This window comes from Dermacentor variabilis, chromosome 11 (genome assembly GCF_050947875.1).
Source record: "Dermacentor variabilis isolate Ectoservices chromosome 11, ASM5094787v1, whole genome shotgun sequence".
In the NCBI taxonomy this organism is placed as follows: Eukaryota; Metazoa; Arthropoda; class Arachnida; order Ixodida; family Ixodidae; genus Dermacentor; species Dermacentor variabilis.
In genome coordinates, this window is record NC_134578.1 from 90196525 (window position 1) to 90212519 (window position 15995).

Here is a 15995-nt window from a genome sequence, read left to right on the forward strand (position 1 = left end):
GGAGCAAAGAGAAATTACCCTCCCGGCGATGACACGCTGTGACGGAACGAAAATTAAATTACGGGGTTTTACGTGCCGAAACCACTTTGTGATTATGAGGCACGCCGTAGTGGAGGACTCCGGAAATTTTGACCATCTGCAGATCTTTAACGTGCACCAAAATCTAAGTACCACGGGCGTTTTCACATTTCGCCGCCATCGGAATGCGGACGCTGTGACGCACGTTCGCAACAAAGGCACCGCCTTGTGGCCCTTTCTTTTTATAATCTATATCGACGATATTCCAGCTAATATCTCTTTTAGTATACGGTCTTTAGCTAACGATTGTGTGGTTTATCGCCTCATCCGCAGTGACGATGACTCACAATATTTCAGGAGCACTTAGATAACGTTAGTGCTTGGCGTAGCCCATGGCTGGTGCCACTGAACATTACTAAAACGTTATCAGCTTATTTGACCTGCACAAAGTATTTCCCTTGACCGAAATATGTCATCTTCAATGCTGAAATATCATTTTCTACACATGCAAATACCTTGCCCGTCCCCATTTCAAGTAATTATTCTTGGTCCTCTCACGTCACAAGTATAACTAACGCAGAGAGAGAGAGAATCAACTTTTGTGCTGAGCCCTTAGTGACGGTTGGTGCGCGCTGGCACCAGATGGGGTGGAACCTTCTTCTCAGGTCCCATAGGCGTCCAGCAGTTCCTGGCCCCTAGCCGCCAGCGCGAGCTGGGTCGGTATGTCGGGGCTGGACAACAAGGTCTCCCATCGCTCGGGGGGGTTGGGACTGGGGAGGGTGAGGGTAGGGATGGTGGGGGGTTCTTGAGCTTAGTGCACTCTGCAAGGATGTGGGCTAGAGTGCCTTTTGACCGTCTGCAAAAAGGGCATGAAGTGTCATGCTCTGTTGGGAACATCTTGTGCAAGAGCACGGGATGCGCTAGCGACCCCGCTTGCGTGCGTCGCACGATCGTTTGCTGCATTCGGTTCAGTTGCGGATGCGGATGCGGAAGCCTACATCTGCCGCTTCTGTACATTTGCGTGATTTCTTTGTAGCTTGTCACGGGGTGCGGTAGCTCTGGCTCGTCCTCAGCCCGGATTGAAAGTTCTCGGGCATAGTGGTCGGCGAGTGCGTTGCCTTCCACGTGCGAGTGAGCCGGGACCCACACGAGCTCAACGGCCCGTCCCGGTGATTTGCATTTGGTGAGGATCGCTAGTGCCGTGGGAGAGATGTTCCCCTTGCGGTGCTCTTTTAAACACTAGTTCGTGTAATTGGATCAAGACGTCTTGGGTGCTCAGGTGCTGGCGGAATCCATACATGGTCGCCGACATCTGACTTGGCTCGTCCAGGTGTGCTTGAAGTCTTCTGAGAACCATGCGTTCCATGACCTTGCCCACACAGGACGTGAGCGAGATGGGGCGCATGTTCTCGATGGTCAGAGGTTTGCCGGGTTTAGGTATGAACCGTACCTCGGCCTCTTTCCAATCTGCGGGCAACTTCGAGCTTTCCCAGGTTCTGTTGATGTGACCCAGGAGCCCGCGTGCCGCCGCATCACTCATGTTATTGAGCAGCTTGTATGTAATGGTGTCCGTTCCGGGTGCGCTCGTCTTATTACTCTCGTCTATGGCTGTTAATAACTCCGTGATGGTGAACGGTTCATCCAATGCCGGATTTTCCGGTCCCCCGTACTCCTCCGGTATCGGAAATCGCCCTCTCTCCGTCTTGAGGTAGATCGCCTTGAGGTCTTCAATGAGCCTTCGGCCGTTGCCATCGTACGCGTTCAGAACTTTGGTGAGGTTGCGGTTGGTTGCGGTCTTGCTGCTCAACGGGTCGATCAGGTGTCTGAGCAGGCACCAGGTCTTGCGCGCCGACAGCTTTCCCTGCAGCCCGTCGCACGTACTCATCCAGTTCTCTCGGCACAGCTTGGTTGCGTATTCAGCGATCTGTTTGTTGAGGAGCGCGATGCGTTTGACGAGCTTCTTGTTTCGTCGTTGACGCTTCCATCTTCGCGTGAGAGAGTGCCGCGCCTCCCACATGTGTGCTCACGCACTCACTCGCACACTACGAAGCTTTTGACCATACTTGCGTCTTGTTCTACACAGCGTCATATTACTGGCATTTATCTAACATGCGTGCGGCCTAAATTGGTATACGCATGCCCTGCTTGGGAATTGCACATATCTAAACTGTCCAATGCACTAGAAATGGTTCAGATTGGTGGGCTTCACTACATTTACTTTGGTTACTCCTATCACAGCTGCGCCATAAAACTAGAATAGGAAGCACATCTTGCTAACCTAGACTCCAGGCGCCCTAGATCTACGCTGTGCTTTACCACTAGTTTTACCATTCCTTCTTTGGCAACTCAGTAATCTTGCCAAGCCGCCATTCCTCCTGCTGCACAAGTCATAGAAAAGAAGGTGTAACTAACCGTTGCGCAAACTGCTCCTCATCGGCGCTCCTTTTTCCTGAAGGCAGACAGGTGCCGGAATGCTCTTGCCGTGGACCTTGTACTGCACTCCGACCCATATGATTGCAACATTGTTGTCGAATTGTTATCATTACGTATTTCCCATCCTTCACGTTAAAACCCATACCTGTGGTAGTCGAGGTATTAGTAAGTAAAAAAATGAATAAAAAATTTAGCTCCACTGCTATCATGAAGGCGCTGCTCAGCATCTTATCCAAAGTAGGATTCCCTAGTGAAATTCGATGTGATCAGAGCTAGACCTTCACTAGTGTGTTGACTGAGACGTTATAGGAAAAAAATGCGGTACAACTGTTAACGACAGCTCTGTTTCCACCTTCAAGTAAATCAGTAGAGAAGCGGCACTGCGTTATGGAGCTCATTCTGCGCATGCTCTGTTGCGAGAGGGCAACCGAGTGGGACGAGACGGTCGCCGCGATGCTCTACGCTTTGCGCTCAGTTACCCACGAAGAAAGTGGGTTTAGTCCAGCGCAACTAGTATACGGATGCGCATCGAGGCCTGCATCAACTTTACTAAAAGAAAAATGGGAGTACAAACTGGCATGCAAAGCAGTTGTGGAGTACGTTCTGATCTTGTTGAGGCACCTGCGAGAATCGCAAGAACTATCTCGGGTTGATATGGAAAACTCGCAGAAGCGCGCAAGAGCTTACTACAACCGGTCAGCGAGCACGAGAGCGTTCAATAAAGCAAAGTTCTACCTTAGAAGGAGTAAAAGGCTAATGAGCTAGAAACATCGTGGGGTGCAGGCTGCAAGAGACCGTCCCATTGTTAACCAGAAATAGTCCAATCGGCGCAGAGCGGCAAGCTTAGATTCGTAAAACTGCTACTCCGCTATCATAGAATTTACTTATTACGTCGGTGACGGCTGCTTATCTTTTGCAACCATGCTACCTATGCTAGCATTCCATACACGCCTCTTGTCGACTAAAGCGCGCGTTTTTGCGTTGGCAAGATTCAAAAGCTTGCTGACCTTTAGCTAGCTATTTCAGCTTAACTCCTCCTACATGGCATCTCAAATGAATTTCCCATTATAAGTAATTGGAGCCTTCCACCACTCTGCCTCACAAAATCTTTCAAATGTGGTCTTATCGTTCACTGGCCCTGCCATGAAAGCCTTCCCCAGTACAGCGTCCGATGGTAGATTGTAATAGCCTCATTTAGAATAACACATATGATTTCTGCATGTTCATTACAGCGGCATTGGACTGCAAAAAGTCTATGCAAATATGAAGTTTGTTGAGCATTCAGAAAAGTACAATAAAGGTAGCGACGTACCTGAAGCGTCGTATTTCTCCACTGGCAGCGCGCTTCCCGTCGAGTCGATGAGGTATCCTCCTGTGGTGCGAACTTGTGCCCTTTGCAATCACTAACAACTTTCTTCTGTTTCCTAAAAACCTCATTACTTTTCACTGATCAATATGCATCTGCGTGCACTGAAGTATTGACTTGATAACGATCTGAGGTCAAGGGATTGAATCCCGGCCACGGCGGCCGCATTTCGATGGGGGCGAACTGTGAAAACACTTGTGTACTTCGATTTAGGTGAACATTAGAGAACCCCCAGGTGGTCCAAATTTCTGGAGTCCCCCACTACGGCGTGTATCATGATCAGAAAGTGGTTTTGGCACGTAAATCCACATAATCTAACTTTTTTTATTTCTTTGTACCCATCAACAAACACACGCAGTTCGGAAGCGACACCGCTTTTATTGCGTGGATTTCTGAGTCCTTCGTCGCCGTTCGAAGAGTGCAGATGTCTTTGCTTTGGCAGTGGTCTTACCTCCCCAGCTCGCTGGCACTATTTCACCAGACGCGGGCTCTGTGAATAGCATCTTCCTGATAGATTGGGGCTCGGTTACTGATACCTCAACGGGGCTTTTAATCGTGGTTCATGTTGCTTAGAGTCATATGAAAAGCTTTGCCGAGTTGAAACGTACTCCTCAATTTTGAGTGAATGCTCGCTATTTCGAGGACAAGGTGTATTTACCGAAAACCCATGATGCCTTGCCTGGTAGCCACAGTCGCTAGAGGTGTCATGCCTGGACACTGTGGCACGAAAGAATTATTCTACAAGAATTGTGCCACGTATCAGGTTTCCGAAATGTTCACTCGGGTGGCGGTAGCGTCAAGTTCTTAGTAGAGGCAATGGCTGCGATATCAGTACGCCCGGGAGCTTGTCGCCGTGCACCGGCATCACAAATTCTCGGCTGGCTAAGTGTAGGTGCTTGGGGCTGTGCATTTATGTGCGGTTCCCGGGCCGCCGGTCTGATTTCTTCAAGAACAAGTATTCATCATCCCGGCTCTCATCGCACATCATGTTAAGCTCGCTCAATTTGACAAAATCGCTTATAGCTTCATTACAGTTCTAAGCGATAAGGAGCAGTCTCATACTAGGTATTCCCACCGAAGCCCTTCCCAAGAGCAGATCCTGCGGATGATCAGTAAGTCGCTGCCCTCACGCGAGCTCCCCGCTCTCGCCCAAGTTCTGCTGGCACATCTTTCTGTGTTCGATTTTACACAAGCTAACAAGCAGGCTTTGCCCCTGCGATCTCGTTCTGGCCACAGAACTGACACCGGTCCTGCACACACCATTCGGCAAAAACCTTACCGTGCGCCTTCGATATAGAGGACTGTTATCGCTGAACAGGTGAAAGCTATGCTGCGGAAAAGTTTGTTCAAGAGTCCTCTAGTCCCTGGGCAGCACCAGTAATCTTAGGAAGAAGCATGATCTTGGCGGTTCTGTGTTGTTTACAAAAAACTAAACGCGGTCACCAAAATGGACGTATGTGTAATTCCTAGAATTGATGATGTCATCGACTGTCTACATTCCACTGCCTCATTTTGATCACTGTACTTGCAATCCGATACTCATGTACCCGGACGATGAGTAGAAAACGACCTTCGAGATATCAGACGGTCTCTGTGGATTTCGCGTTATGCCATTCGGCCTATGTAACGCTCAAGCAACATTGAAACGGTTTATGGACACTATCCTCCGAGGACTTAAATGGAAAATTTGTTCTGCCTCGTTGATGTGATGGTTTTTGGAAGTGTATAACAGGCGTCTCAGTCTCATTCTGGATTGTGTCAAAAAAGCCGACTGCATCCTAAATTCTAAGGAATGTTGTTTCGGTAAAACCGAGACGTTAGTACTTGGGCATGTGGACTACAAAAACGGTGTGAGGCCAGACCCATGGAAGATTGAGGCAGTGAGCCCCGAAGTCAGTGCGAGAGTTGAGGAGGTTTTCAGGGCTGTGCTGATATTTTCGTCGCTCCGTCCCAAGGTTCACCGACATGGTTTGCTCTCTCAGATGTCTTCTCCAAAAAACGTCCCTTTCAACTAGACGTCGGCTTGTGACCAGGCGTTCCACCAGCTAAAATTTAAACACACGTCAGGGCCCATATTGCGTCCACGTCTACGGAAGCGCACACCGATGCTGGTTACATTGGCATCGGTGCCGTACAAGTACAACGTCATCAAGCAGCTGAACACTTTGTGGCTTATGCTAGTCCCTTTTCACTAAGGTGGAACGCAATTACACTATCACTGAACAAGAGTGGTTGGCAGCTGTTCTCGTGATCCACAAATTTCGGCCCTATATCTACGTACGCCTGTTCACTGTCGTTACCGACCAACACGCGTCATGCTGGCTGGTGAATCTCATCGACCCGAGTAGTCGACGGGTACGTTGGCCTCTTAGACTGTAGGAGTACGTTTTCGTTATTTTCTGCTAGCCTGGACGTCGCCATGGAAATGCAGACTATCTCTCCATCCTTCCTCTGACTACGACGGAGCGTGACGAAAGCAGTTTTGATGAGTGGTTTGCTCCCATTTTTTCTACATACCCAGACTCTGATGACTTTCAGGCTAGAGCAGGAAAATATATTAGTTTGGAACCATTATTTGTAGCTTCATCGCGTCCTGGAGAAACCGGTAGACTTGGGTCCCTGATGTCCTGCGTTAAACGACGAACTCTTCGGCTGAATGCGCACGCTTCCTTCTGATGGTACTGCAGAGTCTGCGAACGGACACACTCAGAACCATGCACGATGATGCGACCTCTGGCCATCTAGGGTTCGACAGAACTTGTAACCGGATTACAAAAGCGTCTTTCCTGGCCCAGAATGCGAGACACAATGAAGCACTACGTTGCCAGTTCCGAACAATGTGAACGCTCCAAGCGCCCTACAATTGCTCCGCCGGGTAATGGAGCTGCAATTTATTTCGTCAAGTTCAGCAAGTGTCATATCGCGTGCCATGTGAACAAGTGGGTATCAATCTTCTTGGCCCATTTCCAGGATCAGCTAACAACAACTGATGGGTGATCGTATGGGTCGACCACCTGACCCATTATGCATGTACGGCGGCCATACCATCTTCGACAGCTGCGTGCGTTGCAATGTTTTTGATTGAATTCAAAATTCTTCAGCATGGTCCCCCCGTGTCATCATTAGTGATCGAGGTAGTACGCTTGTTGCAGACGCCCTGCAAGAACTGCTTCGTCTCTGCAGTTAACAGTTCCAACATTCTCCACCTTCTGACGCTTAGAAAAATGGGCTTGTAGAACGTACGAACAGAACACTGCCATGCTGGCTATCTACGTATATTCTGGTCACAAAGACTGGGGCAACGTTTTTCGATTCGCCACCTATGCTTATAATACAGCAAAGCTTGAGATGTCTGATTACACTCCTTTTTACCTCCTTAACGCACGTCCACGGGTAAGCTGCATTGACATCATACTGTCATTCGACTTTCCCAGCGAGTACTCTGTTGCCAAGGCGCTGTGTCCTGCCGAAGAAGCCCCGTGCTCAGCTCGTCTTCGTACTGTGGCATCGCAACACTGATCGAAATAGCGCTATGACAGCCGACATCAGTCTGTCTCATACGCTGAAGGAGTCTTCGTGTGGTTGTAGAAGATGCAACATAAACCTAGCGTATGCGAGAAGTTTTTACCTTGTATACGGGCACATACGTCATTGTAGATCGCTTGAGCGACATCACGTACTTGGTGGGATGCTTGACATCAGCTAGTCGTTGGTCTAACCAGACCCAGTTAGTACCTGTTGCTCGTCTTGAGCAGTTTCACCCTACGCTTTCGCAGTTACTTGTGCTTGCCCAGCAGGCTTCGCTTTGGAACCGGGGATTACTATGGCATGAACCGTGCAAGAAGAATATGAAAAAGACGTTAGCTGACGAAGCTCATTGAGGCCATTTTTACTTGACCATCATCACCTTTCTCTAAATAGGCTCTGCTCAACCTTAGGCGCAACAAAAGGGTGTATATACAGTCGAGTTAACGTCTGACGAAAATAAGCTGTTCGCTTCAGGTTACGGGTATTCTGTTCAGGTATTGCTGATTTCACCAGGCTGTAGCGTTCGCAAAGCATACGAAACGCAGAACCGTAATGCCTGCAACTACACATGCAATGAAGTTGCCTACCGCGAGGTTTAATTGACAGGTCCAACATATCTACGTTCATATTGCTGCGAGGAATTCATGTTCATGCTGGAAATACCAAATATATTTTAATATAAGAACTTTCTGGCGAAGTGTCCAATCGACGTGTCTTGTGTTCGATAATTTGCAGCAAAGCATTTTCGTCAGGGCAAAAGCACTATGGGTACACTGGAATGTTTCCTGCAACACATCAGTCGCTGCGTCAGTACAGACGTTTAGAGTGTACTATGATACGGTAACCTGATTCACATAGGCAAATGTTTCAGTCTGGGACATTAACAGGACACATTTAACAAGCGCATACGCAAGCGAGCTTTATTGGCAGTCAATGATCACCTTGAATAAACATTACGTGCACAAACAGAATCGCAGTCGAGGGTGTAAGCAATAGCCTGATTGGAAGCCCTGGCTTTTGCAGAATTTAGGGCACGCATTGGGTTCGGCGCAATCAGCGACATAACCTGCAGCAAAAAGAAGATGCATTTCGTAAGAACATCGATTAATGCACTTCAAATAATTATTGACTTTAACGCAATTGTAATCAAAGTGTAACATCACGGAACGACAAACGCTGCAATAAAAACCCTACAAAAAGGATATTTTCAATTGACTCTTTTCACATTGGATTCGCCTCTATTTGGTGTGATATCAGGCCGAATGCGCCCCTGTGCCATCGGATATTCTCACCGCATGCGTATCAAATAGGTGCTTGTTCAAGGTGACATCCCCAGTGGGATTGACCAAGATTACGATACGCATATTTGTCACATTTGAAAACCATTAGACACAATATATGCAAGGACGCTTTATGTCAAAAAACCAGCATAGGTCTTAAGATATAATTATAGCAATGATCCACACGAAAAAACACTTACGTTCATTGGAAATTGTTCGCACTTAGGTGTCAACGGTAGTCAACGGTAGTCAATATGCAACGGTAGTCAATATGCATTACATTGAATTTGCATTTCACCGACTGTCTCTACAGGAAATAGTTGCCACAAGAAAGTGCTCGCAAGGCGCATCGAATAAATGTGACGCGAGAATTCCATATTCCGCGTGTTTGGTAATCCGCAAAACACCGGCAGGTCGCGCGCAATAGCCGGTGATGAGGGGTGGGAAGGTGAGCGGCCCGCACGGTGCAGCCACCGGTAGCACAGAGCTAAACCGGACAATGTCAGAGCTATTTACAGTCGTTATCGTGCGTATTCTAGTTCTCTGGTGGTGTAAATTTGCAGCAGGAAGAAATAACACACTAGTTTCTTCCATCTATAACTCCGTGTTTGTCTGGTTGAGTTGAGCGCCATCTGTTCGCTGCACCGTGCCGGACCCTCGCATTTTCATCACCGCTCACCCACCATGCTGACCGCTCTGCGAGTATTTAGCGCAATACTGCACAAGTTAGAACTATCTACAGTTTTACTTACCACCTGGCGGGCGCGCCTTGAGCTTTCTCTCGCCGGCTGCAGTGATCATCACCACGAACGCTGAAAACACAACGACAAACAAGACACAAAGAAAAGAAGATCAATGCGAAAGTGAACGTTTCGTCACCAGTCTAGAATATTATTTTACTGTTAAACAGAATGCGTAGTCAGAAACATTGCTCTCAATAACATGAGACGAGAGACGATTCATTTGTGTCAATATTAATGGAAGCTCAATGTTACAATGTTGGTGCCTCCAATGTTTAACATCAAGCCCGGAGCAGCAGTCATAGAGCGTGTCACCTGTACCGTGTCCAGGAGTGAATTTCGGGTACATTCTGACAAAGCATTCTGCTTTGCCTAATATCGAATATGTTGATAATGCAAGACTCGCTCACCTGTGAGCAATGCGACGAGCATGATGACAGCGGTTAATTTCATCTCAGCAACGGGTTTGACTTTCTTGTCTGCGAAGACAAAGAGAAAGGTACATCTTCTGTGGCTATCGACGCAGAGCATGCAGATACCCCAAAAAGACATTCAAGTGCCCTGAATGATGAGTGCATTCAGGCATATTAAGCGTACTTCAAATATTATCAACCAGTTCCTGTTCATGAGAGCCTGTCAGAAACCTGCTACTTTGAAAACCAAAAGCTTTGTGACTTGAGCAGTTACGTCAAATGCTCAGCTTCGTAACATGACATTTTTTTCACATTTTGTGAGAAGCTGAACATTCAACGTATTTCAACTATCATAATCAGAAAAGGTAAAATATTATTGAAGATTAGCACTTTCCATTTGAAATTCTAATCTATTGGACTTCGAGCCGTGTCAACATGTGGCTTTAATGCAAGCAAGGCGTTACACAAACCTGTTAAATTAGAAGGCAACAAAACGATCATTTTTAAAACGGACCCGCAGTACCCGATAATAGAGCGAAGAAGGAGAATGGGTTGACTGCTGAGACAAATATGAACATACCTGATGGAACCAAATACCAGGCGTAGGAGAGTTACTGGATCGAACAACTGATGCAAGGTGGACGAAGACCGGACACTCTGCGTCTTTTAAATATCTCCTGTGCCAGAAATTTAGGTCACGTGGAGGAAACTCCCACGTAGCTGTTTACGAACGCATTTCTCAAAGGTGAATGCCTTTGCTCTCGTCGTTTTATGGTGTTCTTGGTAAGGTTGAATTTTAAATCGATGAATGCTTTAAAAGTATGTACTCAGAAACAGGAAACCAGATACATAATTTTCTTATCGGGCGGCACTCTTTATATCTATGTTCAAGGTTAGGTACGCTTTAGGGTTTATGTATAGTTCTTTCGGAAAAAAGTGACTTACCCTGTCCTCCTGAAAATTCAGTAGGCAGAACTTTTAGTAAATTTCGTAGTACGGTTATTGAGAATGCCTTAGTTTGTTCTATCATAAGAAGCCAACAAACACTGACACCAAGGACAACATAGGGGTAATTACTCGTGCCTAAGTAATGAAATAAAGAAACGATAAATAAATGGAAATGTAAGTCAACGAAAAAACAACTTTCCGCAGGTGCGGAACGATCCCACAACCTTCGCAATTCACAGAGTTCATTGATACCAAATGCACCCAGCAATCACAGCCGTACTGCTCATAAAAATATATAGTTTACAACCATAGCGAATACAACCATTTCCCTTGAATGTCAACCGGCATTATCATGCCGACACATATACCAGTTTTGCATACAGCGTATCACCCCTATTTTAGTGCCACGGGGCGAGAAATTAGACAGTTGTGTGAAAGTATGCGAGGAACGAAATGTAGAAATCGTTTAAGTGCGAATCGGCTGCAATTTCCAACCCGCAAGTAGCCCAAGAAATTCCCGCGCGATGTCTGCTCGCTTTTATTCCTTTCATTTTCATTAAGTGCACGCGCAACGCCCTCGTTATCATCATTTTCCTATAACAAACCAGGCAGGCGGCTGGTAACATTTCACACGCCTGCGCGGACTGAGACATCTCTTCGGACACAAATAAGAATTGGAGCCGGCGGAACAGTGTTAATTCAGCCACGAGACGCGGACAATACCGAGATATTGCAGGGAAGACGTTGAAACACTGTCTACGAGGAAATATTACCCTTTATGTCGTATTGTCGCTTTTATGGCATGCATAGCCACGTGGAAAACAAAGTTCTAGCGAAGACAGACACGTGAGGTATACGAGAGTTTCAAGAGAAGCAGTTGTGTCTGTGGTCTTGGGTGTAGCTCGTTTGCCTATATGTTGCCTGAGCAACATATATGGTTGATTTATCCTTACGCATGTCGAAACCAGCAGCAGTATGTGTATTTATTAGCTTCAACATAATTTGCAAGTGCGCACTGAACGTACTTCATCTCTGCATCTCCATCTACTGCCGAAATGGGTAGCTCTGGTGCGCCGGCTACGTTGAGGTGAAGGTGGCGACCATCCTGTGCTGCCAAATGTTCACGGCCAAGACGAACCACCGATAACGTTGCTTTATCAAATTCATATTTGCGGAACTGCCGTCCTCAAGGTATAAATTGTATGATGATGTCATATCCACATAGTGCTTGCAGTGTAATATAATCCGCACGATCGCCCCGTCGGGCCACTTCCGCAGGCTCCCTCAGTGGAGAATCACCTTTCCTATACAAGGTTTGTGCAACCCAGACATCACTCGTCTGCAGGCACTCATCCGCAAGGCGTCCAAACTGGGGATCACATTTCGTCTCTGAAATAGCACGCATGCACTCATAGACCTGGGATGCTATAAACCCGTGACCGAAATCATTTTCAACCGCCACCGTAGTCAGGAGCTACACCTACAACAAACAGAACAACCGCGCATCGTCTTAGGAAGCGTAAGGATGCACCTAATGCCACAGCCCTTGCAGGGAGACTGCCACTCAATGTACAAGGTTAATCCCTACTACAGATATGACCTCGCTATTGAGATACTGACCAGAAAAATAACGAGGCCCCTGGGGAAGAACGAGCGGCGTATACTACACCCGGCACAACGCATGTCCCCCCAGAGTCGCATACTAATATGGCCACGCCCAGTGTACATGAGAAGGTATCTGCAATTTCGGCAGTCGACCACCGCCTCCGCGTAGTGCACACAGAGACCGTACACACAACATCCTCCAATAGGGCCGTGCTTAAGGCGAACGCGGCAGCTACCCAGCGGCTTCCTCACTCGCCCACAATGAAAGTTGTCATAATTATAGACGCCTTATCCACGCTCAGGTAAGTTCCGCATTCAAGCGTGCGCGCAAACATTATGAATCAATTACAGCAACATCTCTATCATCCGATCAAGCTCGTCTGGATTACTGGTTATGCAGGGATCCCATGGAAGGGACGAGCATTCTTCTTGGTCTGCGCAAAAAACAGCCGAAATATTAAGCCTGCCCAAACATGCCCATAAGTATCTCTAGCAAAGCAGCCAGACCAAAATCTATATCGGGCTGGACGTGGGATATTCCCCAAGGTGCACGCCGATATAAAGTGCCCTCAAAGCGTGCTCACCCGACTACAAGCCGGCACCTTCCTAGGCGCCACGGGTATCCACATTTTTAATGGCCTACAGTGCCATCATCTTGGCGGGAACCATAATAATCCCTATGTTTTATGGTCCTAATTCCCCACACTACATCCCACACCCCTTACACAACCTTGAAGTATGGTACCCCTGCTGAATTTCTGAACGAAGCAACTTCGTGCCGAGACCAAGTGTTGATTACAGTCGTTATCGGTGACGAACTGCAGAACACTCAAAGCGATTCCCTGGACTGTGGTTCCCGACAAAGCTCCTACGCTCTTCTACATAGCGCGTTTTATGTATCTATTTGTCTTTGAACACTAAAGGAAGGAGGAATCACAATGAGTCTGTATAGACGAAACGGATAGTTCCGCGTTTAACCAGCAGAGCATATTTGCAAACAAGTTAAGGCAAGACTGCGTATGATATTTCTGACGCGAACTTGTCTTCCCCAATCCTCCATCCTTTCTCTTTGTATGTATAATTAGTCACAGTGGGAAATGTGCATCAGGAGCATTGGATGAGGCGGCTTCTCAGATTTTGGAATGGCTTTCTTTAAGCCACGTGGTGAAACAGCGCAAAATATCTGCTGGCGTGTATATCAGAGCAACTCAACTGTCACTCACTGGCAACCATGTCATGAGAATTTCCTCCTAAGCTAAAGAGACAGCCGACTCACGTGCATGAACCATTGTACTTACGAAATGCACAAATACATTGTACGCGCAAATGACACTTCCTAGTTTCAGAGCGAAGCTTTTAGGCACCCGTTCTATGCTTGAGCGTCGTTGTCCCTCGGTGTAACCGCGCGAACGCGCTCGCGCCACTGCTCGCCCGTTGGACACCGTCTTCTTCCACAGTGACCTGCACCGCCGCTCTCTTCATGTGAGGGTTCCCGAACTGCCTCTCTCTTGGCGAAGGCGCTGACGCCTCTGGCCCATGGCCAGTCAGTGTGGTGATTCTCGCGTCAAATTATTTGACTCGGCCTATCGCGCAATGAAAATACGTATACAGCTGAGCTCCAATTTCGCATTAGGGAGTATCGCAACGGTTCGTTATTATTTTTATAGCGCGACACTGCCAACGGACGCACTTAAGAAGTTCTTCCGTCTTTAACACATTGCTCGTCCCGCAATTCATTAAAAATAACTTATGGGAAAACAAAGCGTTCTGTAAAAACCTTTTATCGAAGAAACAGGCAAGTCTTGGAACCACCCCCACATATGCTTTATAATAATTTTGAATATGCTCAGATATTTACTTTCCTGGACTTGCTTTTCTATTCCACTATGAAGTGCGACACCCATTTTGGCTAAATGTGCGTCGCTCTCTCTCATTCAAATAAAATTTTGCAGCGCAATAAACAAATTTTGACTAATAATGTTACGCTTAGCCCATGCTATGCTTTCTGTTAGTCTTAGTCAAAAATAATTGCTTTTCGGTTTGGGCTAACACCACTGTCTCAAATAACCAAAAGTTGTGCACTTCTTTAGAAGAAAACGCTGTGAATACTTAAAACACGTCTTACGATGTCCCGCCTCTTAATATAGGCTTACGATATAAAATTAGGCCAGTAAGCATAATGTTGGAGTGCAGACGAGTGTTTCTACAAAAAAATCACTTGCATGAATTGACCTTCTTTATTAAATGGTAACACTAATTACTGTTTCACTGTAATGGTAGGCGTTTTAGCTAAATTCTATATTATTGAACTGTACAATGTCACGAAGAGTACGTCTTTCCCTCCCCTCCGAGATTCATTCGTGAGTTAGCTGCTCTAAATTCTCTTCGTAACTGCCATATTGCGCCCTTTCTTTCGTGTAAACGTTTCGCTGAAAGCAAGACAATCTTTACAAGTGCATAACAAATGTTATGCTTGACATTTTCGTTTTCTTTATTTTCTTTTTTATGCTGGCATTGCTGCGTCGAATTGCAATTTATCGTACTTTTGCATAATCATGTATTCCGTCAGACCGAACTCCTCGATGCAAAACGAGTACGTGTTCTTTCGAGCTTATTAGTGCTAGGTTTTTGTTATTTATTCTTGTAGAAACATGCAGTGCTCTTTTGTGGACACGAGAGATTAGCCAAGCGGTCGTCTAGAATGTTTCTTCACTCCCAACCCCCCATTTCTGCTTGAAGCTGAACTGAAATAATGTTGGATGTGATTTGATTGGGCGCACTACAGAAACATTGCTAATATTGAAAAAGCAAACCATAACAGCAGACCGTTTTCACTGCTGACACGTACCCAAATTTTTCAACACCCTTTGATGATACGGCTATGCCACCCATCATTATCACCAACTACAATTGGCACCTTTGACTTTGTGTACACGTATGGAAGACAAATTCACAGTCAAATAGAAAATGACGACTAAGTCATCGTTGTTTTTCACCCGAGTCGGACATTCCTGTAACACGGTACACACTGTTTTCTTGTGGTCCAGGCCCAGCATGAGCTCGAATGTGCTTTAGGCAACCCCGACCGCGATCCCGGCCCCGTTATTTCATACCATAACTGGTGCAATATTGGGCCCAAATTGTTTGTACTTAGTCAACGCGGCACGCTTAAACGAAGCTGTACGCAATGTTGCGAAAAAAGAGGCAGCACTTATGACCAGTAGTGGTGTCTGGTGCAAGCGCTACCCGATCCCAGTGCTGGCTTCATCTTGTAGCCAAGTCCGGACCAACACATGACGAATATTGCTACCGCCACGCGTCTAGCGTACAAATTTCATTTAGGAAGTCTTGTCCAAATAGCGAAGTAAGGCTTATCAACTGTGAGAGCTAATACTGGCTCAGCGTTGTTTTCATGATTTATAGCAATTTTTCAACAAATATGGACTTTGTATTTTACTTATAGCTGTTCATTCTCGTGGTTCAGTTACACTATTCAGTCCGAAAGTTATACCGATTTTTCAAACATAGTAGAAAACTGCAATTATCATGACGTTCCACAAAATATAAACCAATTATGACTAACTTTTCCTGTAAACAACATATCAGAAAAAAAGGTTTTATGCTGAGTCTCAGTATTGAGCACAAAATGACTGCCTAAATCCCT

General features: G+C 46.4%; 1 protein-coding gene across 1 annotated transcript in view; it reads right to left on the reverse strand.

The window, feature by feature from the left end:
- Window positions 1-8134: 8134 nt before the first annotated feature.
- Window positions 8135-15995, reverse strand: part of LOC142563837 (uncharacterized) — a 57107-nt gene continuing 49246 nt past the window's right edge. Inside the window, exons 2-4 of the mRNA XM_075674492.1 lie at window positions 9776-9844; window positions 9378-9437; window positions 8135-8411 (exon numbers count right to left, since the gene is read on the reverse strand). Coding sequence (XP_075530607.1) covers window positions 8299-8411; window positions 9378-9437; window positions 9776-9818 — 216 coding nt within the window. The 5' untranslated portion in view covers window positions 9819-9844 and the 3' untranslated portion in view covers window positions 8135-8298. The remainder of the gene's footprint in view (window positions 8412-9377; window positions 9438-9775; window positions 9845-15995) is intronic.